Raw genomic sequence first — 26,219 nt, 5'->3', positions numbered from 1 at the left:
TTCCTAAAATGTAAGGAATGCTCAATATTGTAAATTATGCTCAAAAAGGAAATTGTACTCATGCGTCATAATTCAATGAATATTTTTTTTCAAAGGTCACTTTCCAGAAATCTAAATAAAAGCTCAGTCGGCAGCGAACAAAAAATGAAATATTATGTTCGTCATTCTGTTGTTCCCTTTGAGGAGGATGTCACGCATGAGTTCAAAGGTCATAGAACACTCTGCATTGAGGACTTACCGGAATGGAGCAGCATAAACCGTGGTGACCGAGAGAGACGATCACGGCAATCTATATCTAGGTACAGTAATAATATGAGTTATCAAGTGAATGCATGATACGTTTGATAGAGGTACAGTGACACAGTACTGCCAAATTGCATATTTTGCGGTATTCTCATGATAACTTATTTGGTAGCTCTGCTGTTGACTTTGTCGAGCAGAGCTTTATGAGTAAATGTCTATGCATTGTAGTCCTTCATCCACATTTTTGGTAAAAAGTGATATTTTTTGACTTCTTGATGAAAACCTTAAGTCAGATTGCTTTGATACTATATATATATATATATATGTATATATATGTATATATATATATATATAGGTACCACAGGTGGACCTCACTCATATTTGATTTTAGTTCTTTAAATGAAATGTACATTGCTAATAGCAGAGTTATCTCAGCTGAGAGGCTGCTTGTTGCCTGCCAAGAGTGATACTGTAAAAGGATTAATTTTTCACAGGGTTTTAATTTTGCTTATTTCGCTGATTGGAAAATGCTCTAAATTAAAACCTAGTGAATATGTAAAATTGAGTATAGAACACCTTATCTAAATGATAAAACCGTGAATTTAAAACCCCTGAATATGCCTGAAATGGTAAATCAGTGAAATTTAAACCCAGTGAAAATTAGTCATTTTACAGTAATTTATTAAAAGATTATAGTCTAAAATGATGATGAAAAAGGTTTTGTGCTGTGTGAACGTTTGCATGAGTGATGGGATTCTATTTTCATCACATGTTATCGCACTTCTGCATTCAACGTAAAGTGTTTAAATGTGAAATCGGTAACAACAACAAAATATATAACCACAAGTGTCAATTCATACATTTCTCCTTCCTTGCAAGGAATGAAAATAACACTTTTGACTAATTTGTTTTTGTTGCTATAAATATGCAATAATGATGAAACATACAATTAAGTACATTTTAGAACAAGTGTGGATACAGCTTTTTAGTGAATGGCAATTTTATTATTTTGGATGCAAGATTTGAATGTCAAAAACCTGAACTTTAATTCTAAATGCACTTATAAATATTTGTAAATACCAACACCTAGCTTTCATGCTAATTCATATACATGTAGTAATTATAGTAATATTTTATTGCATCTTTAAAAAATGAACATTTCTATCAGTTGTTATACATGTACAATGTTATTGTAGTTGGCATCCATACTGCTTAGACGTGCTTCACGATTTGATTCAAAATGGCTAACTGGTGGCTATATTAGTTTTATTTTCAAGTGTCTTACTATTTCTCAATGTTCCTGTAATTCGTACAAATTCATACCATCAAATACCTCACATAATAGTCCCAAGACCCCAATAAAGGTTGGTGAATAATCTTAGAGTGCATATTCAGACCATCAAATAGTTCACATCCCAGTCATCACAGAGCACTTAGAGTTTGTCACCTGATCCATTCACAAATTTTTAACCCACATAATTTCATAATTTTGTCATAAATTTTTAAAAATTTTGATCAAAAAGAAATTATGTCCATTTGGTCAAAATTTATCCAAAAGATTAAACATACATCATTAGATAACTACATGTATAACTAAACAAATGTAAGATTAATAAAAAATTATGTATTTCTTCTTTGCAGAACTATCTGTGCTTTTCTTAATACACGCCAAGGTGGTACAATTTTTTTGGGTATTGTTGACAATGGTTCTGTCAAGGGTATTCGTCTCAGCCTCTACCAGAAAGACCATGTGTTGCTTGGAATAGAAGACGTCTTGAGCAGATTTAACCCACCTGTACCAGAACACTTGTGGCAGGTACAGTTTTTGCCAATAGTGAACTCCAGCAGTAAAGATTTCAAAACAGAATGTGATAATGCATATTGTAGGTATGTTTGATTTATACAACACCATCCACTGTGTTATATCTTTCACAAGAGTAATGTAAATGGACGTCTACAACTAGACATGGTCTATAATAGGGTAATACAAATGGATTTGATAGAAGTCTACAACTAGACATGGTCTATAATAGGGTAATATAAATGGATTTGATAGAAGTCTACAACTAGACATGGTCTATAATAGGGTAATATAAATGGATTTGATAGAAGTCTACAACTAGACATGGTCTATAATAGGGTAATGTAAATGGATTTGATAGAAGCCTACAACTGGACATGGTCTATAATAGAGTAATGTAAATGGATTTGATAGAAGTCTACAACTGGACATGGTCTATAATAGGGTAATGTAAATGGATTTGATAGAAGTCTACAACTAGACATGGTCTATAATAGGGTAATGTAAATGGATTTGATAGAAGTCTACAACTAGACATGGTCTATAATAGGGTAATGTAAATGGATTTGATAGAAGTCTACAACTAGATATGGTCTATAATAGGGTAATGTAAATGGATTTGATAGAAGTCTACAACTAGACATGGTCTATAATAGGGTAATGTAAATGGATTTGATAGAAGTCTACAACTAGACATGGTCTTAATAGGGTAATGTAAAAAGTTAAACAAAATAATTATGTTAATTAGGTGATTAATAAGCATAAATATTTACCAAAAACTAATTGGGTTTCTGCATAGTTCTCTTTAAAAGTTTCATTAAAATTCAATTTGTGGTTCTTTATATATCAGTGGAGCATTATGCAAATTAGGTAATTAATATCCAATTAAAACTAATCAGGTGTCTGCATAATCCTAGAAGATCTATGTAGCAAGTCTCATTGAACTAAGATGATTACTACTTGATATATCAAAAGCTGAAATTTAATTAATTATGCAAATTAGCTAATTAATATATACTGATATTACCCTAAAAACTATCAGGTCTGTGCAGTGTCCTATGACATCTATGTACCAAATTTCATTGAAATGAGATGATTACTACTTGAAATATCAGAAGCTGAAAATTAATTAATTATGCTAATTAGGTAATTAATATGTATTCGTATTACCCTAAAAACTATCAGGTCTGTGCAGTGTCCTACGACATCTATGTACCAAGTGTCATTGAAATGTGATGATTACTACTTGAAATATCAAAAGCTGAAAATAAATTAATTATGCAAATTATATAATTAATATGTACTCATATTACCCTAAAAACTATCAGGTCTGTGCAGTGTCCTATGACATCTATGTACCAAGTGTCATTGAATGGGATGATTACTACTTGAAAAATCAAAAGCTGAAAATTAATTAATTATGCTAATTAGGTAATTAATATGTACTCATATTACCCTAAAAACTATCAGGTCTGTGCAGTGTCCTATGACATCCATGTACCAAGTGTCATTGAAATGTGATGATCATTACTACTTGAAATATCAAAAGCTGAAAATTAATTAATTATGCAAATTAGCTAATTAATATATACTGATATTACCCTAAAAACTATCAGGTTTATGCAGTGTCCTATGACATCTATGTACCAAGTTTTATTGAAATGTGATGATTACTACTTGAAATATCAGTGGAAAAGCCGAAAATTGATGAATCATTATGCAAATTAGGTAATTAATATTGCACAGATTTTTACCCAAAACTAATCAAATTTGCGCATTAGTTTGGAGCATCTGTGTGCCAAGTTTCATCAAAATCCAATGAGTGGTTCTTTAGATATCATTGGAACAGCTAAAAATTAGCTAATTATCATGCAAATTAGGTAATTAATATGCATGGATTTTTACCAAAACCTGATCAAATCTGCGCATCGGCCCAGAGCATCTATGCACCAAGTTTCATCAAAAACTGATGTATGGTTCTTGAGATATCAGTGGAACGGACACACACACACACACACACACACACACGCACGCACGCACGCACGCATGCACGCACACACACACACACACACACACTCTAACTAACTGCAAAGACTCCCTTTTTGTGCTTCGCACATGGGAGTCAAAAATAGCGAAATCCCTGCAACCGCGAAATCACCCAGACTGTATGTTTTGAAAGCAAGAACTAGTGTGTTTTCAAACTAGTTTGTATGTTAATTAGCAGAATGACAGGCAAGAACGGTGGTGGTTTCGCGTTCACTCCACCTTTCGCAAAAATCACCACAGCTAGGCCAGTCTACAACTAGACATGGTCTATAATAGGGTAAGGTAAATGAATTCAAACTCATGATCTCTGCAATCTCCTCACTACTGCAAGTAGACATGCTTCCTACCATGCCACATTTATGACACATTTAAAAATGCAGTTTGTAATGATGTATAGTGAAAACCGTCCACAACAACCAATGTCTTGCTACCAGTTCAGTGATAAATGAATCATGTTAAATCTAACTTGGTGATCGACTTGAATCTTTCTTCTTAATAGACTTTGAGACCCCCCTCCATTACAGATTTTGCAAGAAACGTATTTCCTGTTACGATATTTATCACTGAACTCATTTCTGCTTGTTTTGATGAATTGAAATTACACCAATCAATATAACAGAAATATGGGTCTCCACGATTCGGGATGGGTCTTATTACTGGCTCATAGTCTGAGCTTAATCTCAGTGACTTCATACAATTTCTAAATGTCAAGACAATTAAATCAATCATGAAGACTGTCTTTTACAATTGTTTATTCTGGTACAGGATGAACTGGTTGGTAAAAACATTGTTCAGCCTGAGGCAGCATGCTTTACCGATATCACACAATGTATTTTATATGTGGTCTCTATCATGACTGTGTTTAGGATTACCAGTATGTCATGCATGTTTTTTCTTTAAAGTGATCATCAGGACAGAAGACGACTAAAACCTCACATATTTAGGACGAGTGCCTACTGCTGGTGTGATAAGGATGCCATAGCACAATTTAACTTGGTAGGTATAACACTACATATATTCACGTCCAGTGTCTGTATATACATTTTCATGTCAGGTGTCTATACATGTATTGATATGTTGTTGATTGCAGGGTCTTGTAATGAGTGATTATGTTATTCATGTCAGGTGTCTATACATGTATTGATTTGTTGTTGATTACAGGGTCTTGTAATGAGTGATTATGTTATTCATGTCAGGTGTCTATACATGTATTGATTTGTTGTTGATTGCAGGGTCTTGTAATGAGTGATTATGTTATTCATGTCAGGTGTCTATACATGTATTGATTTGTTGTTGATTGCAGGGTCTTGTAATGAGTGATTATGTTATTCATGTCAGATGTCTATACATGTATTGATTTGTTGTTGATTGCAGGGTCTTGTAATGAGTGATTATGTTATTCATGTCAGGTGTCTATACATGTATTGATATGTTGTTGATTGCAGGGTCTTGTAATGAGTGATTATGTTATTCATGTCAGGTGTCTATACATGTATTGATTTGTTGTTGATTGCAGGGTCTTGTAATGAGTGATTATGTTATTCATGTCAGGTGTCTATACATGTATTGATATGTTGTTGATTGCAGGGTCTTGTAATGAGTGATTATGTTATTCATGTCAGGTGTCTATACATGTATTGATTTGTTGTTGATTGCAGGGTCTTGTAATGAGTGATTATGTTATTCATGTCAGGTGTCTATACATGTATTGATATGTTGTTGATTGCAGGGTCTTGTAATGAGTGATTATGTTATTCATGTCAGGTGTCTATACATGTATTGATTTGTTGTTGATTGCAGGGTCTTGTAATGAGTGATTATGTTATTCATGTCAGGTGTCTATACATGTATTGATATGTTGTTGATTGCAGGGTCTTGTAATGAGTGATTATGTTATTCATGTCAGGTGTCTATACATGTATTGATTTGTTGTTGATTGCAGGGTCTTGTAATGAGTGATTATGTTATTCATGTCAGGTGTCTATACATGTATTGATTTGTTGTTGATTGCAGGGTCTTGTAATGAGTGATTATGTTATTCATGTCAGGTGTCTATACATGTATTGATTTGTTGTTGATTGCAGGGTCTTGTAATGAGTGATTATGTTATTCATGTCAGGTGTCTATACATGTATTGATATGTTGTCGATTGCAGGGTCTTGTAATGAGTGATTATGTTATTCATGTCAGGTGTCTATACATGTATTGATTTGTTGTTGATTGCAGGGTCTTGTAATGAGTGATTATGTTATTCATGTCAGGTGTCTATACATGTATTGATTTGTTGTTGATTGCAGGGTCTTGTAATGAGTGATTATGTTATTCATGTCAGGTGTCTATACATGTATTGATATGTTGTCGATTGCAGGGTCTTGTAATGAGTGATTATGTTATTCATGTCAGGTGTCTATACATGTATTGATTTGTTGTTGATTGCAGGGTCTTGTAATGAGTGATTATGTTATTCATGTCAGGTGTCTATACATGTATTGATTTGTTGTTGATTGCAGGGTCTTGTAATGAGTGATTATGTTATTCATGTCAGGTGTCTATGCATGTATTGATTTGTTGTTGATTGCAGGGTCTTGTAATGAGTGATTATGTTATTCATGTCAGGTGTCTATACATGTATTGATTTGTTGTTGATTGCAGGGTCTTGTAATGAGTGATTATGTTATTCATGTCAGGTGTCTATGCATGTATTGATATGTTGTTGATTGCAGGGTCTTGTAATGAGTGATTATGTTATTCATGTCAGGTGTCTATACATGTATTGATATGTTGTTGATTGCAGGGTCTTGTAATGAGTGATTATGTTATTGAAGTAACAGTTCATCCTGCTCTTACTGGTGATACAAGGAATGGGCAATTCACAAAATCTCATCTCAAACTGCCACCAGTATTTGAAAATGAAGAAAGAAAAGCATATTTTAGAAGGCAGGCTAGTTTAATTACAGTGAGTACACAGATAAATATTTACTATATACAAATAGAAAATTTATTTGGGTCACTTCTGTATTCCATTCATTGTTAATAGAACTTCTCCAATACAAAGACAATCACACAAGTGTTTTATTTCCCTTTGTCACAGTACACAATGCAAGAAATCAAAGAACTGAGTGTTCAACAAGTTAGAGATTACTATCAACCACATGTCGATGCATTGAAACAAAAAATACTTCAACTCAAGGACAAACATTTGTGATTACCAATAACATAAAGAAAGACACACCCCTCCAGCAAAGTTCTCTGAGACATCAAAATGATATTGAAAAAAATGTACAGTAATGTAGATCAAAAATAACAACTGTGTTTGATTTAGTAATTCAACATTTACAATGTCTCTACAATCTGCTGTGAATAGTGTCCCTTACACTAATTTATGCCACAGTAATGCATTGCCATCAAAGAGTACAATGGTTTGAAGATGCACCACTTTTCACAAATTGTGCATTCCATGGTGTGCAAAATCTAAAAAAATTGTTGAACAACATTTTAATAAGTTCTATTATTATTTTACATGTTCATGAGATTTAATTCAGCAGATTTTACTTTTAGGTAACCTAGTCAAAAATTAATGCATTTGATATACCACACTAAAGCTTGTGCAGTGAAACTGAAGTGAAAATGCCAAGTCCACCAACTGCCTTGCTAACTGTTGTTTATCATTGATATTACTTTGTGTTCAGTGTTTATTTAGAATTGTAAAATTCCTTTAATAAAAAAACCCTGAGACAAATCATTGTGCACAATGTATCAACTTGACATTCTTTTTTTGAATGAATTTAACTGAAAATCCACATTACTTTATTTGCTCTATTGCAAGCATATGTATTGTATATGGGATTGTTAAAATATGACTTGCTGTCATAGACATACCTCTGTCATTTATGTAATTAATCTTTCTGTGTATTGTACATTTTTTTGTTTTCTTTCGTTGTTTATGTAATTGATCTTAGATGTTATATGACATGTATTTCATTTTGTGTCAAATAAATTATTCTTCTATTTATAAACTACTAATAGAACAAATACTATATTGGTATTGCTTTGCAGGCTGATTGATCTGTGAATGTACACTGCTTTGGTTATTGGTCTTGGTACCAGTATTGGCTGTACACACCAAACGCCATCTTGGTTTCTGAATTTAAAGTCAGTGCAGCATCCTTTAAGATGTCACATTGATTACACCAATCATTCATGGTAGAGTAAAGTTGATAAACACTGCACAAAATCTGCACAATTAATTAATGCATAATTTAGACAATAGTTCACATTCCTGGACAAACATTTTCACACTGGAGTTTTATGTAATGGTAAGAACATCACTTTGCATCTCATGACTGTGCTGTGTTTGGAGATCACTCAACTTTTTCTTGAGAACAGCCAAACCAGAGAGAACAATGTTTTCTGGTCTTAGTGCACCACAGGATTCCACATTCAAATAAAACTTGTTTGGTTTCCCCATAGCATCATACGGTGCTTGGTCTGTGAACAAAAGATGCAAGTGAGAGAGGTATGCAAACACAAGATAGATGATTTCTATGTGAACTCGTTACTGGAATAGTGAATGTTGCTGTTTACCGTACTGTGAACAGTGCCAGTATTTATTAATTCATCCATGTGCACTTTCATACATATTAAAGATGATCAGTGAACAGATCACCCAGGTACACAAATTAATCATGTGTGAATATATATGAGGAATAGGAATAATTCATAAAATATGAAATCTTTGTATGATTTTTAAAAAAAGACAAACAAAGACTTGACACAGATGAAGCTAGACAGTGATGGTACAGACACTGCTATCTTATAGATACTTACACTGATCATCATCTAATTCACTGTATTCACTCTTTGGCCATTCCTCTGGCTTCGGATACACTGTATGACGAAATGTATTGTCAGGATCGTACTCAAATGATACACCCGCTGTAGGATTCCACTTGGCATGTTCCTTTGCAAAACCTTTCCTGCCATATGCTTTTAACTTCAGTTCCTGGCCTTTTCTTAGTTTCACAATAAGTATATCTGAGTGGGGAAAATATTAAGAAGGTATTACACTTTGTAGTCTGTATACACCAGGTTATAGTAATAACACGTTGCCTGCTGAAAACATCAATGGATAGCTAAAATGGATCAGCAGGCAATGAAGCATTGAAAACAACTATATTTTGTTCTCAAAATAAAATTACGGGCCATTATCTATGTTTTTTCGGCATTATCTATGTTTGAAAGACTGAAATATTGAGTCAAAATCGTTTTTTGCAAAAGGGTCCCATCCAAACATAAATCAAATTATCTATGTTGTTTACTGATACCTGCGCATATCCTGTACATTTTTAATATGTATTAATTTGCCATAACAATAATATTATCTTTTCAGCATTATTTGAATTAAAATAAAAATACACATCAGTTGTAAAACACAACACATGCCGACGCCATTATATACCATTCAATATTGGATATCTATGGAGGCTATCAAGAGATGATGTGTTGATGAAATTCAGGTAAGCAATGAGGAAACATGGCATTGTCCAGGATTAAAGAATTTTTGGATTACCGTCATTATCTCCATAGTCTCCAGCTTCATCATCTCTATGTCGTGACGTCACCTAGAATTCACAACACATGATGCTGTCAATAAGACTAGCAGGAACAAAGTGACAGAAATATCTCTACTGTAATATCGTAATAAACACAACTGAGGCTGCAGCTTTAATATACGTCACACATCCCAAACTTTCACATATGCATGTGCCATACAAACTAAACTACCAGTACACATTTCAAAAAGAAATATACCATACATGTATCTCTAATTTAGGTGTAATTTTTCAAACATTTCAATCTTTCCTGATGCCAAGATTAGAGTCCAATTTAGGTTTACCGAAGTCGTAGACGCCTATTCGTATATGACGAGTATGATGTTTGTTTTGGCTAAGCATAAATGGGTGAACTTTGTTTCGTTAATGAGCTGTTGTCACCATAAAAAGTGTTAAATCCTTCTTCAATGCTCAGTTTATCTTTTGAAAACAACTAATTTCTTGATTAAAAAAAATCATTCTGTTTTCCAATCAAATCAAAACATTGGTACAACATCGGTAAATATCTTCCATGAAGTCACTGAACGGTCATTAACATATTTAATTGAGCTAAGGTAATTCAAACAGGTTGACACCATCCAGTATTTTGATTGGTTAATTAGCGACTTGACCAGTCAGGTCAAAGAACACAGTTTCAGGTCAACTAGTTTATGAAAAAACTCTGCGGATATTGTATCAAGCGTTTACATGTGACCAAAATCATTCGCTTACGATGTAACTAAGTTGAATTTTAATTACATTTCATAACAATTCAACAAATTTATTTTTTGTACGTTATTATAGTCACTACTGAGTACTAATCAACAATTGCAACATTACGAATGAAAACAAGTAAGTTATTCACCTGTGAAACACAAAATTAAAAAAATAAATGAGTATCTTTTGGTTATCATGTGAACATTTATTTTTATTGACATTTCATGACGCCTATTTTAGAACCAAATTAAGGCCTTTCACTCTTTCCTGATGTGTAAAAATCTATTTGTAAATATTATTTATTGTGCAGTATGTTGTACAGTATTTATTTATTATGTGTACAAGTGTGTCTGTGTTTGAAAAAGAGCACTTAGAATTGCAACAAAGTTTCTTTTATGTTGCAATCGAATGTAGTGCATCTCAGTAGCATATCATTATGTTTTCTGAAAAATTTTCCCATCGTGAATGCCCTAATTAAAGCAAAGACACTAGTGTCTTTGATTAAAGCCACACTTAGACTTCACAAATCTGAAGTCCTCCATTACAAATTTTATTTTAATTACAGCTGCGGCCTCAATTAGGATTTTTATGGTAGTAGTCAAATAATGAACTAATGTTTTCAACCTAAATTTAGTTGATAATAAGAGTAACAATAATTCATGTATGTAAGAATGACAAGGTCTGAAATAATATTTATGGTACAGATACAGCTTTTGTGACGCGAGGTGTAATTACAATTTTACCATGGCAGAACCTTAAACATACATTGTATTTTAGAATGACACGTTTCGTGAGGTGTAATTACAATTTTACCATGGCAGAACCTTAAACATACATTGTATTTTAGAATGACACGTTTAGTTTTGATTGCTGAAAACCAGGCGTGCGAGGCCGGACGTAATATAGGAAATTATTGCCATGCTGTGTGGGTGCACCATAGTGTTACAAGGCCAGGCATTACCAGGTACATAATAATGTGGTTTTACTTACCGGAACCACTCTTGGATTACTTGTCATTAGATCACGACTTGTTACATGCCTTGTTTGATCATCTGTGCATTTGACATCTAACATGAAATCAACTGAACATTCAGGACAGAATTCATCACAGGTACAATCCTAAAGTGTAAGAAATGAGAATATCATAGTACATGCCATAGTATGTTGAGAATAATAATATGAGGCTATCTTAAAAATACAGTGAATAGAACCCATACTTTGCATACTTTGCATAATTTTCTGTTTGCAGTAATAATTTATTGAGTAATTATAGTTCAAAATGACAAAAAAAACATTTTGCACTGTGCAAACTCGTGAGTGACGAGATTCTATTTCCATCACGCACTATAGTGCTTCTGCGTCCTTTCTGCATGTAATCAAAGGAAAGTGTTTGAATGTGACATCAATAACCTGGAATGCGTCCATGCTGGCGACAGAATTTACCCTATATATATGGAACATGGAAAGAGTGATGGCTGATAGGGCTTTATTTAGAAGGTAGTATGGTGATCATATAGACACATATGAAGGTAGTATGGTGATCATATAGACACATATGAAGGTAGTATGGTGATCATACACATATGAAGGTAGTATGGTGATCATATAGACACATATGAAGGTAGTATGGTGATCATACACATATGAAGGTAGTATGGTGATCATAGACACATGAAGGTAGTATGGTGATCATATAGACACATATGAAGGTAGTATGGTGATCATAGACATATGAAGGTAGTATGGTGATCATATAGACACATATGAAGGTAGTATGGTGATCATACACATATGAAGGTAGTATGGTGATCATATAGACACATATGAAGGTAGTATGGTGATCATATAGACACATATGAAGGTAGTATGGTGATCATAGACACATATGAAGGTAGTATGGTGATCATATAGACACATATGAAGGTAGTATGGTGATCATATAGACACATATGAAGGTAGTATGGTGATCATATAGACACATATGAAGGTAGTATGGTGATCATATAGACACATATGAAGGTAGTATGGTGATCATATAGACACATATGAAGGTAGTATGGTGATCATATAGACACATATGAAGGTAGTATGGTGATCATATAGACACATATGAAGGTAGTATGGTGATCATATAGACACATATGAAGGTAGTATGGTGATTATATAGACACATATGAAGGTAGTATGGTGATCATATAGACACATATGAAGGTAGTATGGTGATCATATAGACACATATGAAGGTAGTATGGTGATCATATAGACACATATGAAGGTAGTATGGTGATCATATAGACACATATGAAGGTAGTATGGTGATCATATAGACACATATGAAGGTAGTATGGTGATCAATAGACACATGAAGGTAGTATGGTGATCATAGACACATATGAAGGTTGATGTGACCGATCATACAGACACATATGAAGGTTGATGTGACTGAAAAAAATTATTTTCACTGATTTTTGGCAAGTTGAATGTAAAATATTGAAAAAAAGGCATATATTTGCTGGATTTTATTTTCACTGAATCATCCCTTCAGCGAAAATTATTTCCAAGTGAAAATAAAGTACTTTACAGTATATTGGTACTGATACTTACTCTGGAGTATTGCATTCTGTCAACAACTTCATCACTTGTAAGTGGAATAAGACCTGAGATAAAACAAAGCTGTTAGATAACAAATGTACTTGCATTGCATTTTTAGTCCCTATTTCAAATGAAGTCAGAAATCAGGGACTATTATTAATTTAGGGTTTTGTCTGTCTGTCTGGAGCCATTTCAAATTTAACATAAAGATAATGTATGATTTACATATGCATGTAAATTTTTATGGCAATTTGATCAAATACGACAGACTGCTGGCCATTTTGGACCTAAATTTGCTAAATTCCAATATTTAAACATGTCCGGAAATGTTTCTTGGAGATGGACAGGTCAATTTTATTCAAACTTTGTATCATGATCATGCATATTGGGTTACAGGTGCACGTCAATTTGTTTTTGAAATTCAAACAAAAATGTTGAGGAATTAACTTACCCACTCTGTGTGATATAAACTCATCGTGTAGTACAGAGGAATTGGCTTCTATCTGAATCCAATCAATAGCAATAGTAGCTACTTCAGCAATGAACACACGTCTCAATGCATTGGCAACACTGTAAACACAAAACGATATCAGTATAGTGAACACCTCAATAACATCACATCTTTAAAGCGGAGGTGTCGTCATCTACGCATGCGTCAGGTGGCCATAGTGTGTCATTGTTTACAAACAAGCGTCTACCCATGAGACTTTGTGTTTTTAGCACGTGTTGATATCATCGCATTTTGTCAACAACCAATCACAAGACTGTTGACAAAATGCTGAACAGGCCACACCTCCAACTGTGCAGTGCGTTCGGGCAAACCGTTAATTATTCGTAAATTGAGTCAATTTGTGTAGTTTTCTTGATTTATTCTGCAGATATAGGTAAAATATAGGTAAGGCTTTGGCGAAATTTGAATGAGCAACTAATAATCTTCAACCTGGTATTTTTTATAGATTTTATTTTTCATTCTCATATGAAAATTGATTTGGATTATATCACGATCTAAATCCAACGTTAAGCCTATAAACGTTCCATTGTTTTTAGTGCCAAATCCTTTTGTTAAGTACAACAACAAATATTTCGTTGGCGTTTGTGAGCTCTTGTGTGATTGGTCAATGCATGGACAGCTCTTCCACTTCCGTGTTTCACTCCCTGTCAATTTGGGCCCTGTTTAACCATAGACAGTATAGTAGTATAGTAACACCAATGTCAAACGCCGTATGCCCAACGCAAGTTGGGCTGGAATATTATGATGAGCAAGAAAACAATGACGTCACATTTACTTCGATGCGATGTCACTACTTTTTTGAGCTACAAGTATCTTTCCCCAAACGAGTCGTTTTCTTTCCGCAATATGCATCTTCCGAACACACAATAGTTATCTTATGTTCCCGTGAACGTGGTTCACTAGTAAAAAATAAGACTTTTAATATATATGTTCCTGTTTAAAATGGAATGCATGTGTAAGTTTGTACCCCGTATTCGACAAAATACACGATATTATTGTTTTTATGATGCATGAATCTTCAAATTTTGTTATTTTCACCGACTATACTTGTTTTTTGTTCTCGCTCTCGCATTTTTTTAATAGACTTTCATTCCGTCTTCTGTTTCAACGTCTGTCGCCATCTTGACTACACGTCCAGTCTTTCAGCCCGAATGCACGTCTACCTACATTATACGCGGTCTCTATTAGTTCGCGCACCCATTTTATTTTCGAACGCTAATTTTTAAATGTATTCTTTTAATTCGCGGCGTTCAAAAACATGTTTAAAATTGTATCCTATTAATTCGCAGGCCAGAATAAAGTGGATAACTCAGAATATATTGCATGAAGACATTAAAAATATACATATAATTGTATGTTATCAGTACTTGGTGTCGCCGCAATCGCAGATGATCTCCGTCATCACAGCCTTTCAGTTAGCAAGCAGTTTAGGTTCGGTAAAGATTTGACGTGAAAAAAAATCTATCCCCCACGACACTACAGATGTTGGGCAAGAGTATTACTTAGTCGATAAATATCCATCGGTCAGCACATCGATTACAAATTTCCGTGATGGAAAGCTTAGTACAGGGCTTTTTCGTCGCTGGTCCACAAGGTTGCATCGACCATGTGCCCGCCATTATTCTATTACGTCATTTAAGTGAACCGCCCTATGGTGCGTAAATTGACATTTTTGATTGGTCGGGCGATTGACCTCGTGTCACATTTTCATTATAACGGATTCGGTAAATAACAGAGTTAAGCGGTAATGTACCTTCTATCGAAGTCCGCAGCCCAGAGTTTATTATATTATAGTAAAATTTAATTTGATGTATGGTATGTTTATGTTTGCGTAATTATCATGAATGCAACGCATTATCAAGTTGGTGGTATTGAAATATTCACAGACCCAATACCTCGGGTCAGTGCCCTAACAATAGTTAAAAAAAAAATAATTATCATGAAAGCAATACATAACGAAGTACAGAGCCGGTACAATATTGTAAATAAATTTGCGTAATTAGAAAAGCAGTGCACTAAGTAAACGACGCTCAAGTTGATATATTCAAGCCAGTACAGAGTTGCATACAAGTTGCGTAATTACAGTACCTTCGGATATAATAACAATTTTATTAGTTTGACGCGCGGGGCACGAAAGAAAAAAAGGTTGCTAAGGTAACGCGCTAGTTCAGTGCGTGACTTGGGGGTCAAACTTCGTGTCAACACACACTTGATGTCAGCATCGCCGCGCAACAAGTTTCGCAAAAAAGTACTTGAAGTTCAATTGCGTCCCAAATGTCGCTGATCACTCAGTCGTCGCAGCGTGTGTTATGTCATGTCCATGATGCACCCCGACTTTGGCTTGCTTTTCCTTCTTAGTGATGCGACCTCTCACCAATGTATTAAAACACTCTGAATTTATACTTTGCATGATTATATTTGGTCAACGCGAAACATTATTTTTTCCAAACATTTTCTGGGACCATTTTTATCAACGCAGGGTTATTTTTCCGGACAAGATGGGCTTCGTAATATCTGCCATAACATCACCCGGGCGATGCCCAGAAAAATAAAAAAGGCAGTGCAGCCAGACGGCTACTTTGTAGCCTCGTGTTCATTGTTTGTTTGTGTACAGAGTGACCTTTGCCATTTCACTGTTTCATTTCAAGTGTAACATGGTGCGTGGTCCTTGACGCAGAGCGTGTTCACTGTCCGACTATACGCCATGAATGCCGCTAGCCACAAGTCTCAGAGGCACTAAAAAAACGTCCTGTAATTGTCTTTATTGGAAAACAAAACAAATCACTAATAAATTTATGAAAATAGCTCCTTTTTGAATCGATCAAAAAGTACTTTTTAATTCGCGCACCAAAAACCAATAATTTCCGTTTTTACGCTATTAATTCGTGCACTTGAAAAAATAATTATTTTTACTACCGCGAATTAATCGAGTTTTTACGGTACCCTGTTTTTATTAATAATTTCAACAAAATAACTTGAATACTTGTGTATAAATGAGGAACGATTGTCTTTATTATTTTATTTTCACTATTTTCGGTTTGATAGCGTTTTAAAGAGTTTCTTCTACGTGACGATCAAGAAAACACAAATCTTCGCTATTTTCGATGTTGATGCCCGGGCTCTGAATCACACACACAGAGTTGTTGACATGAATTGCTGTGTCTACTGCGTTTGGATCTTCTTCACTATCATCCACCGTCATCAAAATCCGAAGAAAATAAAACATCGAGTAAATCATCTACACACGGGAACTTGTGATCAGCAACGGCCATTTAGAATACCCATGAAATACCGTAGGCAACTCTCGTCAACGAAATTACGCATTTCACGAGAGTTCACGACTCTCGCCACCTAAAACAGACAGTTTTCAAGACGGCACTTTTTTCATAGTAAACCAATTTTGACAGGAAACAGAAGCATGGTTAATTTTTTTTAAATCACTTTTGACCCAAAATACACATTTTTGTGCATATTTCAAACTACAGTGTCCATAAAAAAAAAATTTAAAATTCATACAATAAGCTTTCCAAAAATATATAGTTTTGTGGACAAGGGAGGTCATCTTGGTTGCCTAATTAACTAATTAAAATACCTGTCAGGTAAAATGCATCTCTACCTTAACGAGAAATCGAAATAAACATTTAGTTTATGGTAACGGTTAGTTTAAATCAGCTTAACTTTTTTCCAGCCTACCCTGCTACAATAGAATCGCTGGAGTTGCTTGTCCTTCCTACTATATTGTCTTGACTGGAGATCTGTGTTGAAAAATAAACCTTTGTTGTTGCGGTGTGCGCAAGAAGGTGAAGTTTTTAACATCACTTCACCTATTAACAATTCACCCCTAGACGTGATAATTTCATTTCAATAGTAATCAAAGAAAGCTTAGAAAGAACTCCCGTGTGCTGAGAGTATTGAAGACACATTAAAAATTAATTCAAAATTACTTGTACATGAGATATTGATAGAAAAGCTGTAAACTAATTATATACATCAGGTAACTACCGGTAATATGAACAGAACAGAACAAAAAAATTATGAATTATTATGCTAATTAGAGAATTAATATGAACAAATTTTAACCCAAAATTAATCAGGCCTGTCTATTGTCCTAGAGCATTTATGTACCAAATTTTATTCAAATGTGATGATCAGTAATTGAGATATCAGTGTTAATTAATTATGTTAATTAGGTGATTAATAAGCATAAATATTTACCAAAAACTAATTGGGTTTCTGCATAGTTCTTTTAAAAAGTTTCATTAAAATCCAATTTGTGGTTCTTTATATATCAGTGGAATATTATGCAAATTCGGTAATTAATATCCAATTAAAACTAATTAGGTCTCTGCATAATCCTAGAAGATCTATGTAACAAGTCTCATTGAAATATGATGATTACTACTTGATATATCAAAAGCTGAAAATTAATTAATTATGCAAATTAGATAATTAAGATGTACTCATATTACCCTAAAAACTATCAGGTCTGTGCAGTGTTCTATGACATCTATGTACAAGTGTCATTGAAATGTGATGATTAGTACAAAAATGTACTTGAAATATCAAAAGCTGAAAATTAATTAATTATGCAAATTAGGTAATTAATATGTACTGATATTACCCTAAAAACTATCAGGTCTGTGCAGTGTCCTATGACATCTATGTACCAAGTGTCATTGAAATGTGATGATTACTACTTGAAATATCAAAAGCTGAAAATTAATTAATTATGCTAATTAGGTAATTAATATGTACTCGTATTACCCTAAAAACTATCAGGTCTGTGCAGTGTCCTATGACATCTATGTACCAAGTGTCATTGAAATGTGATGATTACTACTTGAAATATCAAAAGCTGAAAATTAATTAATTATGCAAATTAGGTAATTAATATGTACTCATATTACCCTAAAAACTATCAGGTCTGTGCAGTGTCCTATGACATCTATGTACCAAGTTTCATTGAAATGTGACAATTACTACTTGAAATATCAAAAACTGAAAATTAATTAATTATGCTAATTAGGGAATTAATATCTACTGATATTACCCTAAAAACTATCAGGTTTGTGCAGTGTCCTATGACATCTATGTACCAAGTTTTATTGAAATGTGATGATTAGTACTTGAGATATCAGTAGAAAAGCCGAATATTGATTAATCATTATGCAAATTAGGTAATTAATATTGCACAGATTTTTACCCAAAACTAATCAAATCTGCGCATTAGTTTGGAGCATCTGTGTGCCAAGTTTCATCAAAATCCAATGAATGGTTCTTTAGATATCAGTGCAACAGTCATGAAACAGCTAAAAATCAGCTAATTATCATGCAAATTAGGTAATTAATATGCATGGATTTTTACCAAAACCTAATCAAATCTGCGCATTAGTTTGGAGCATCTATGCACCAAGTTTCATCAAAAACTGATGTATGGTTCTTGAGATATCAGTGGAACAGACGGACACCCACACTAACTGCAAAGACTCCCTTTTTGTGCTTCGCACACGGGAGTAAAAAATCCGTTCTCAAAAATCCAAATAATCAGAACCTCACCGAAATTCATTTTCTATTCTTACCCACAAGCCACATCCAGATTATTCATCAAAACGAGTGGTCTGGGGTATACTAGTACTCTGACCCATGCTGAGGACTTCCTGTTTGTAATGCTATATGATAAATCGGATTAACTATCACGTGAAACCAAATGAAAATCAGTCTAACATAACGTACTTATACCCAATTGATTCTGGAAAAAAATGACAATTGCAATAATACTGGTAATCGACGAGCAGGTCCGTTCGGTTGACAAAATAGACGATACAACAATACTGATTGGACCTACATGAATGCTACTCTATTTCACATAACCAAATGTTGTTGTTTTTTTGCTGTCGTACATTATCTTCGGTAATAACTCCGAAAGTGAAGTCTTATATCTTCAGCAGAACGTAGCCGTTAAAACTTGCAAAACGAGTCTGTTTCGATCGATCATCGCTTAAGCAGCATACAATTTATTTATTTTTTTACTCGTAAAAATACGAAAAGTGTCAATATTTAAAACTGCATGTCACACGCAACGTAATATTACCGTAATTGGTATAGTACAGGTGTGATGGTTCAAATACCAAAATGGCAACAGTAACAAAAAGACTTCCCTGGTAGCGATGATAAAATATGAACACGAAGCCAACAGATGAGGTTTCAACTGGTACTGGTATTATTATACTCTGCAAATATCAAGTACAATAACGCGATAAAACTCCACTACTCCAATAACTAGATACTTAAACTCCAATACAATTCAACGAGATCTCCGATCTGATCTCAGTGCTGAACAACTCCCCTATATATACCCACACAGTCTATAAATAGACCATTACATCGGCATACATAATGAGTCTGGAACTTACTACAAATTTTTAGAATGTTCCATTACCTTCTATTGCTTTCTACAGTGTCCTATTACCTATTCAACCATAGATCTTGGCCGATCGTATTTTAACAAAGGACCTGAATGTACAGTACTAATTTCACCCAACCTCCTGCTCGCTTCTGCTTTTCGATCACTATTTTTACTCGCTTTTGCAACTGCATGTTGAATAATTTCCGCTTAATTTTTCGAGCGCGCGAACCCAGAAATATCGCCTGTCTGCATGCTCGCTTTTTAAATGCATAACCGTGGCATCAATATGTTCCTGGTGTCTCGGGGTGTCTCAGCTCTCTGCCCTAAGGAGTTAGCATTGCCTGTATCACGTAATTGTCTTGATAATCATATTGTTGAAACGAGATAGCAGTCCTCGATTCAAACGGAACACAGTTACGCTCTATCAGCTTGTTGTGAAACGTTCACATAACAAGAGGTCATAGTTCAAGTTACGTTCGCGAACGAAACAAAGTATGATGGTTTGGAAGTGTCGTTCGAAATTAAATAATGGTTAATACTCATTGAATCCTCAAACTTTAGCACTAAAACAACCATTTCGACAACTCATGTGCCAGTGTTCAGTGTTTGAACAAGCGGTCAGTGTTTTTAATAAGCGAGTGAAAGAAAAAAAAAGGGATAAAAACATGGTCGTTTTTACGGTCGGAAATTAAGCAATATGCTGTTAAAATGTTAGAAATATTGGGCGAAATCAGTATTGATGCTCATTTATAGCTTGACATGCGTCACCAAATGGGGACATGGTTAGAGCTGGTAGTACCATGGAAGGTACTAATCCATGGTAGTACCAGTACTAGTATACGCGGAGAGGGAGTCCAGAGAGAGAACAGCCAGCATCCCTTTTACGGGAAAACGTGAAATCTCGACGGATTTGTTTTGTTCTCACATGTAATATTAGGTTTTGCGGGCTTCTGAGTTCAAAAAAGATGACTAAATCAGCCAAAAAGCAAGCGTTTAGAAACATACCTATGCACAAGTTGGTTTGCCAGTACTTAATCCATTTTTAACTCCTAGGCTACTCTATTGACATTGGTTGTTTATTTCATGGATTTGGCACTTGAGGTGGCTGATAAGCCGTGTCAAAAACGTGCACAAAACGACCATTCTGTGCACGTTTTCGACACGGATTAAAAACCAGTTGTAAGCACAAATTTTCATATGCTGTTCGTCTGTTTTTTCCAGTTTAAATAATATGAGCTTGTTAGGATAAACTTAATTTGTTCACTTTGTACACGTCATATAATACTAGATGTGATTTCTGATTGGCTGAGGAGATGATGTCATGTATAATTAATGAGTTGTACCACAATTCCTTGCGTTGTGTTCTTCAGTGTTATCTGTTAATAAAGTACTCGCATAGATCACTTCGATTCATTATCTAGCCTTGTATTTTACAAGATGGATCAACGATGTCCAACAGGTTATGGGCCCAGGACGCGGTTGCTGTTTGACGGTGATGAATCGAAGTATGAACTTTGGGAGGTGAAATTCCTCGGGCATATGCGCCTACAAAAATTGGATGAAGTGATTGCACCAGCCCAAGATGGCGCCGAAGAACCAGAAGCGGGTAAAAATAAGGATGCGTATGCCGAGCTTGTGCAGTGCCTCGATGATAAGAGTTTATCGTTAGTTATAAGGGAAGCACACAACGACGGACGAAAGGCTCTCAAAGTTTTACGCGAACATTACGTTGGGCAAAGCAAACCTCGAGTTATCGCTTTATACAATGAGCTGACGACACTGTTGATGAAAGACAGCGAGGATGTGACCGACTATATAATCAGAGCCGAAAGTGCCGCTACGTCACTCAAGGCTGCAGGTGAGGTGATCAGTGACAGTCTTTTAATCGCCATGATGTTGAAGGGACTCCCCCCGCAATTCAGAACATTTGTTGCCGTCATAACTCAGAGGGAGAAGCAGCAAACATTTTCAAATTTTAAAGTAGCGTTAAAGAGCTACGAGGAGACCGATAAATGCGGCCAGCAGCGGGAAAACGTACCCGTGCAAGATGGTGTGATGAAGGTCACGCAAAGCCAAAAGTTTTCAAACAGAGAGCGGGCACGCCAGTTTCCTTCACAGACGGGAACAAAATGTTACCGATGTGGCAAGATGGGGCATAAAATAGCAGATTGCTGGGCAAAGCCTAAGAAGTGGTGCGACGTCTGCAAATCCACGACTCACGTGACAAAAGAGTGCAGACGAAAAGATGCGGTCAAAAGCAGTAATGACGAAAATGAACACTCATTTTGTTTTGCGCTCAGTCATGATAATTTTTGTAACTCTGTAACTAAACAGCACAGCTTGTTGGTAGATTGTGGGGCAACTACACACATTGTAAATGATAAAGCAAAATTTGTGAGTTTTGATAGAGATTTTGACACGAAAAGCCATGTGATAGAGCTGGCTGATGGCAGCCGTACAAATAATGTAGTTTATGGCAGGGGCAATGCCTGTGTTGTATTATATGATGTAAATGGTCATGCTCATGATGTTATTTTAGAAAATACTCTATATGTACCATCTTACAAGCAGGATATTTTTTCTGTTCAGGCTGCTACAAGTAAAGGAGTATCAGTAAATTTTTATCCAAATGGTGCCAATATGAAAGCCAGAGATGGTACAATTTTTGATGTAGAAAAGGATGGTAGATTATATTTTTTAAACAAAGTTTCCTGTACATCTGTTTCCAAAACATTAGAAGAGTGGCACAAAATTTTGGGACACTGTAATGTCAAAGATATTATTAAATTAGAGAGTGTAGTTGATGGGTTAAAAATAACTGATAAACAAGATTTCAACTGTGACACCTGTATTTTGGGGAAAATGGTTCAAACCTTCAATAGAGAAGCTGATAAACGGGCTACAAAGCCAATGGAGTTTGTCCACTGTGACCTAGCGGGGCCAGTTGAGCCTATTGCTAGAGATTGTTTTAAATATGCTATTTGTTTTACTGATGATTATTCAGGTGCTGTTTTTGTATATTTTCTTGTTAGTAAGAGCGATACTGTTGCAGCAACAGAAAGGTTTTTGGCTGATAGTGCACCCTATGGTGTAATTAAGAGGTTAAGATGTGATAATGGTACTGAATTTACCTCAGAGAAATTTAGGTCCTTAATGATCAAAAATAAAATTAGTCAAGAGTTTTCAGCTCCATACTCACCCCATCAAAATGGCACTGTTGAGCGCAGTTGGCGAACATTGTTTGAAATGGGCAGGTGCATTTTATTTGAGTCCAAACTACCTAAACAGTTTTGGACTTATGCAGTTATGGCTTCGGCTTACACACGTAATAGATGTTATAATCCACGGACAAATCAGACTCCATTTCAATGTTTAACAGGGAAAAGACCCAACTTGAGTAACTTGAATATGTTTGGATCTGTGTGTTACGCCTATGTTCAGGTAAAGACAAAGCTTGACCCTCGGTGTACCAGGGGTATATTTGTAGGGTATGACAAGGAAAGTCCCGCCTATTTGGTGTATTTCAAGGAAATTAATAAGATCAGAAGGGTCAAATGTGTAAAATTTGTAAACGAGTTTGAACATGATGTAAACACTAGTGATGTACTTCATGATAACGATTTTCTCCTCAGGAAAAATGATATTATAAATGATAAAAATGAACCTCAAGCTGGTGAGCTTGAATGTGAGCAAAATGCCACGAAAAGTGAAGGGGAAGTGAGAGTTAGACCAAAACGATTGTATAGAAGGCCAGAGTATCTTAAGGACTATGTCACAGTCACTGATGACAATGAAAATAATTGTGTTGACTATTGTTATAGAGTCTGTAATGTACCAAACACTTATCAGGAAGCTATTGAATCGCCTGACAAATGCAAGTGGCAAAAGGCTATGAAAGAGGAAATGTCAGCTCTTGAGGAAAATGATACATTTGATTTGGTTACCTTACCTAAAGACCAAAATGTAGTTGGTGGTAAATGGGTTTTTAATTTGAAGGTGAGCCCAGATGGTGTTGAGAAACATAAAGCCAGATATGTTGCTAGAGGTTTTTCCCAAAGGCAGGACATTGATTACCATGAGACTTTTGCCCCAACAGCACGTATGACGTCAGTGCGAATGTTAATGCAGTTAGCATTGTATAAGAATTTTATTATACATCAGATGGATGTAAAAACAGCATATTTACATGCCCCGCTTGATTGTGTTATTTATATGCAACAACCAGAGGGTTTTATTGTAACAGGTGAAAATAATGAAAATTTGGTGCTTAAGCTCAACAAGTCTATCTATGGCTTGAAACAAAGCGGGAGAATGTGGAATCAGATGTTGCATACATTTTTGATGAGTGAGGATTTTGAGCAATCTTTAGTCGATTATTGTGTGTATACAAAATGTATTGGTGATTGTAAAGTGGTAATGATTGTTTGGGTTGATGACATTATAATAGCAGCAAATAGTGAGACTGTTTTAATGAACATCAAACAATCACTCAGTCATAAGTTTAAAATGAAGGATTTAGGTGTTTTGTCATGGTTTCTGGGTATTGAATTTGATTACCGTGAGGACACTATAACAATGAAACAAACAAAATATGTGGAAAACATGCTAGACAGATTTGACATGAGTGATTGCAAGCCAAAACCCACTCCATGTGATATGGGAGCTTGTAAAGCTATAAATGAACAGTCATCTCCACTATCAAATGATAAAATTTACCGAGAGATAGTTGGCAGTTTAATTTATTTGATGACTGCAACTAGACCAGATATTTCATTTATTGTTACCAAATTGTCTCAGTTTATGTCTAAGCCTTTACAGAAACACTTGTGTATGGCTAAACATGTATTAAGGTACTTAAAGGGAACACAGCATTTAGGGCTAAGGTACAGTCGTTCAGACTCTGAGCCAAGTTTATTTGGATACTGTGACTCAGACTGGGCAGGCTCTGATGACAGAAAAAGTATTTCTGGCTATGGGTTTTTGTTAAGTGAAAGCGGGCCACTCATTTCATGGAAAAGCTGTAAACAGCAGTGTGTTGCCTTATCCACCTGCGAAGCAGAATATATTGCATTGGCCAGTGCTGTTCAAGAAATAAAGTTCTTGAAACAGTTGTTTTCTGACATGGGTGGACAGTCAGTCGGAAGGCCGGTTTTGTTTGTTGATAACCAGAGTGCCATTGCTTTAGCTAAAAACCCAGTGTGTCATAAACGATCAAAGCACATAGACATAAAGTATCATTTTTTGAGATCTGAAGTTCAAAATGATAATGTTGAACTTATTTATGTTGAAACCAGTAATAATATAGCTGATGTATTTACTAAACCAGTATCAAAGGCCAAGTTGAATGTTTTGAACTTAGAGCCAATTTAAGTTTAAGAGGGGGTGTTAGGATAAACTTAATTTGTTCACTTTGTACACGTCATATAATACTAGATGTGATTTCTGATTGGCTGAGGAGATGATGTCATGTATAATTAATGAGTTGTACCACAATTCCTTGCGTTGTGTTCTTCAGTGTTATCTGTTAATAAAGTACTCGCATAGATCACTTCGATTCATTATCTAGCCTTGTATTTTACAAGATGGATCAACGATGTCCAACAGAGCTGGCTGGAGCCTTCATCCCTTTCTTACACTAGACGCCAGCCGATAACCCCCCCCCCATAGGGAATGCACACAGTTGACCATAGTTCCTGGGCTCCCTGTGGTGATAATAAAGTGTTATTGTATTGTATTGTTAAGACAATTTGCAACCACTGGTGAATACAGAATATAGAATGATCACTAATTGTAACCTAATACACTGATAGTTGTTGCTGTTTTGTTTCATAGCTGTTTTTTAAGAAGACAGCTAATGGTGGTGCTAGAGTTGTTATGTCTTGTTATTCTCTTTACCTTACTAAATCCTCTGATGATTTAGTTGTGTAATGAAGTTATTATTGTTATAATATTATCGAAATATCAAGTCCATTGCATTTGCTCTGTCGTTCATTAAGTTACCTGAGGTCTGTATCTTCGACTGAAAACTTGACGTTGTCGTCAGAAAGCTCTGAAAGACGAACTGATGGCTGATTTGCGTATGGCATTGCTCGTTTCCGATATCACGGTCAGAACAACAACAGGGTACCAATAATCACATGTGTGAAGAGAAGCCAAATATTGAAATCTCGCAAGCTCTCGTCTAAAATAGCGCCCTCAATCGCTCTATATTAAACCGAATGAAAACTGTGGACGATTAACAATTCAAATAAGTTAATAGAAACAGGGGAAGCCTAATGTTTTCAAATATAGATCTGTTTATCGAATCTAAAA

At 35.1% G+C, this 26,219-nt stretch overlaps 2 protein-coding genes across 2 annotated transcripts; one reads left to right on the top strand and one right to left on the bottom strand.

Moving 5' to 3' along the window:
- The first annotated feature begins 144 nt into the window (after window positions 1–144).
- On the top strand, window positions 145–7,352 carry LOC144341754 (schlafen-like protein 2). Its single transcript, XM_085500714.1, has 5 exons — window positions 145–299; window positions 1,885–2,130; window positions 4,993–5,086; window positions 6,885–7,046; window positions 7,182–7,352. The coding sequence occupies exons 1-5, from the start codon at window positions 145–147 to the stop codon at window positions 7,293–7,295; spliced, it is 771 nt and encodes a 256-aa protein (XP_085356840.1). The 3' UTR covers window positions 7,296–7,352.
- On the bottom strand, window positions 7,066–26,072 carry LOC100378787 (DNA-directed RNA polymerase II subunit RPB3-like). Its single transcript, XM_002741004.3, has 7 exons — window positions 25,908–26,072; window positions 13,442–13,560; window positions 13,003–13,055; window positions 11,389–11,517; window positions 9,660–9,711; window positions 8,918–9,124; window positions 7,066–8,578 (listed from the first exon to the last, which is right to left on the bottom strand). Exons 1-7 carry the CDS (start codon window positions 25,991–25,993, stop codon window positions 8,397–8,399), a joined length of 828 nt encoding a protein of 275 aa, XP_002741050.1. The 5' UTR covers window positions 25,994–26,072; the 3' UTR covers window positions 7,066–8,396.
- Window positions 26,073–26,219: the final 147 nt, after the last annotated feature.

This window comes from Saccoglossus kowalevskii, chromosome 6, assembly GCF_978046115.1.
Source record: "Saccoglossus kowalevskii chromosome 6, keSacKowa6.1, whole genome shotgun sequence".
Lineage (NCBI taxonomy): Eukaryota > Metazoa > Hemichordata > Enteropneusta > Harrimaniidae > Saccoglossus > Saccoglossus kowalevskii.
This window is presented reverse-complemented; position numbering and strand designations above follow the sequence as displayed.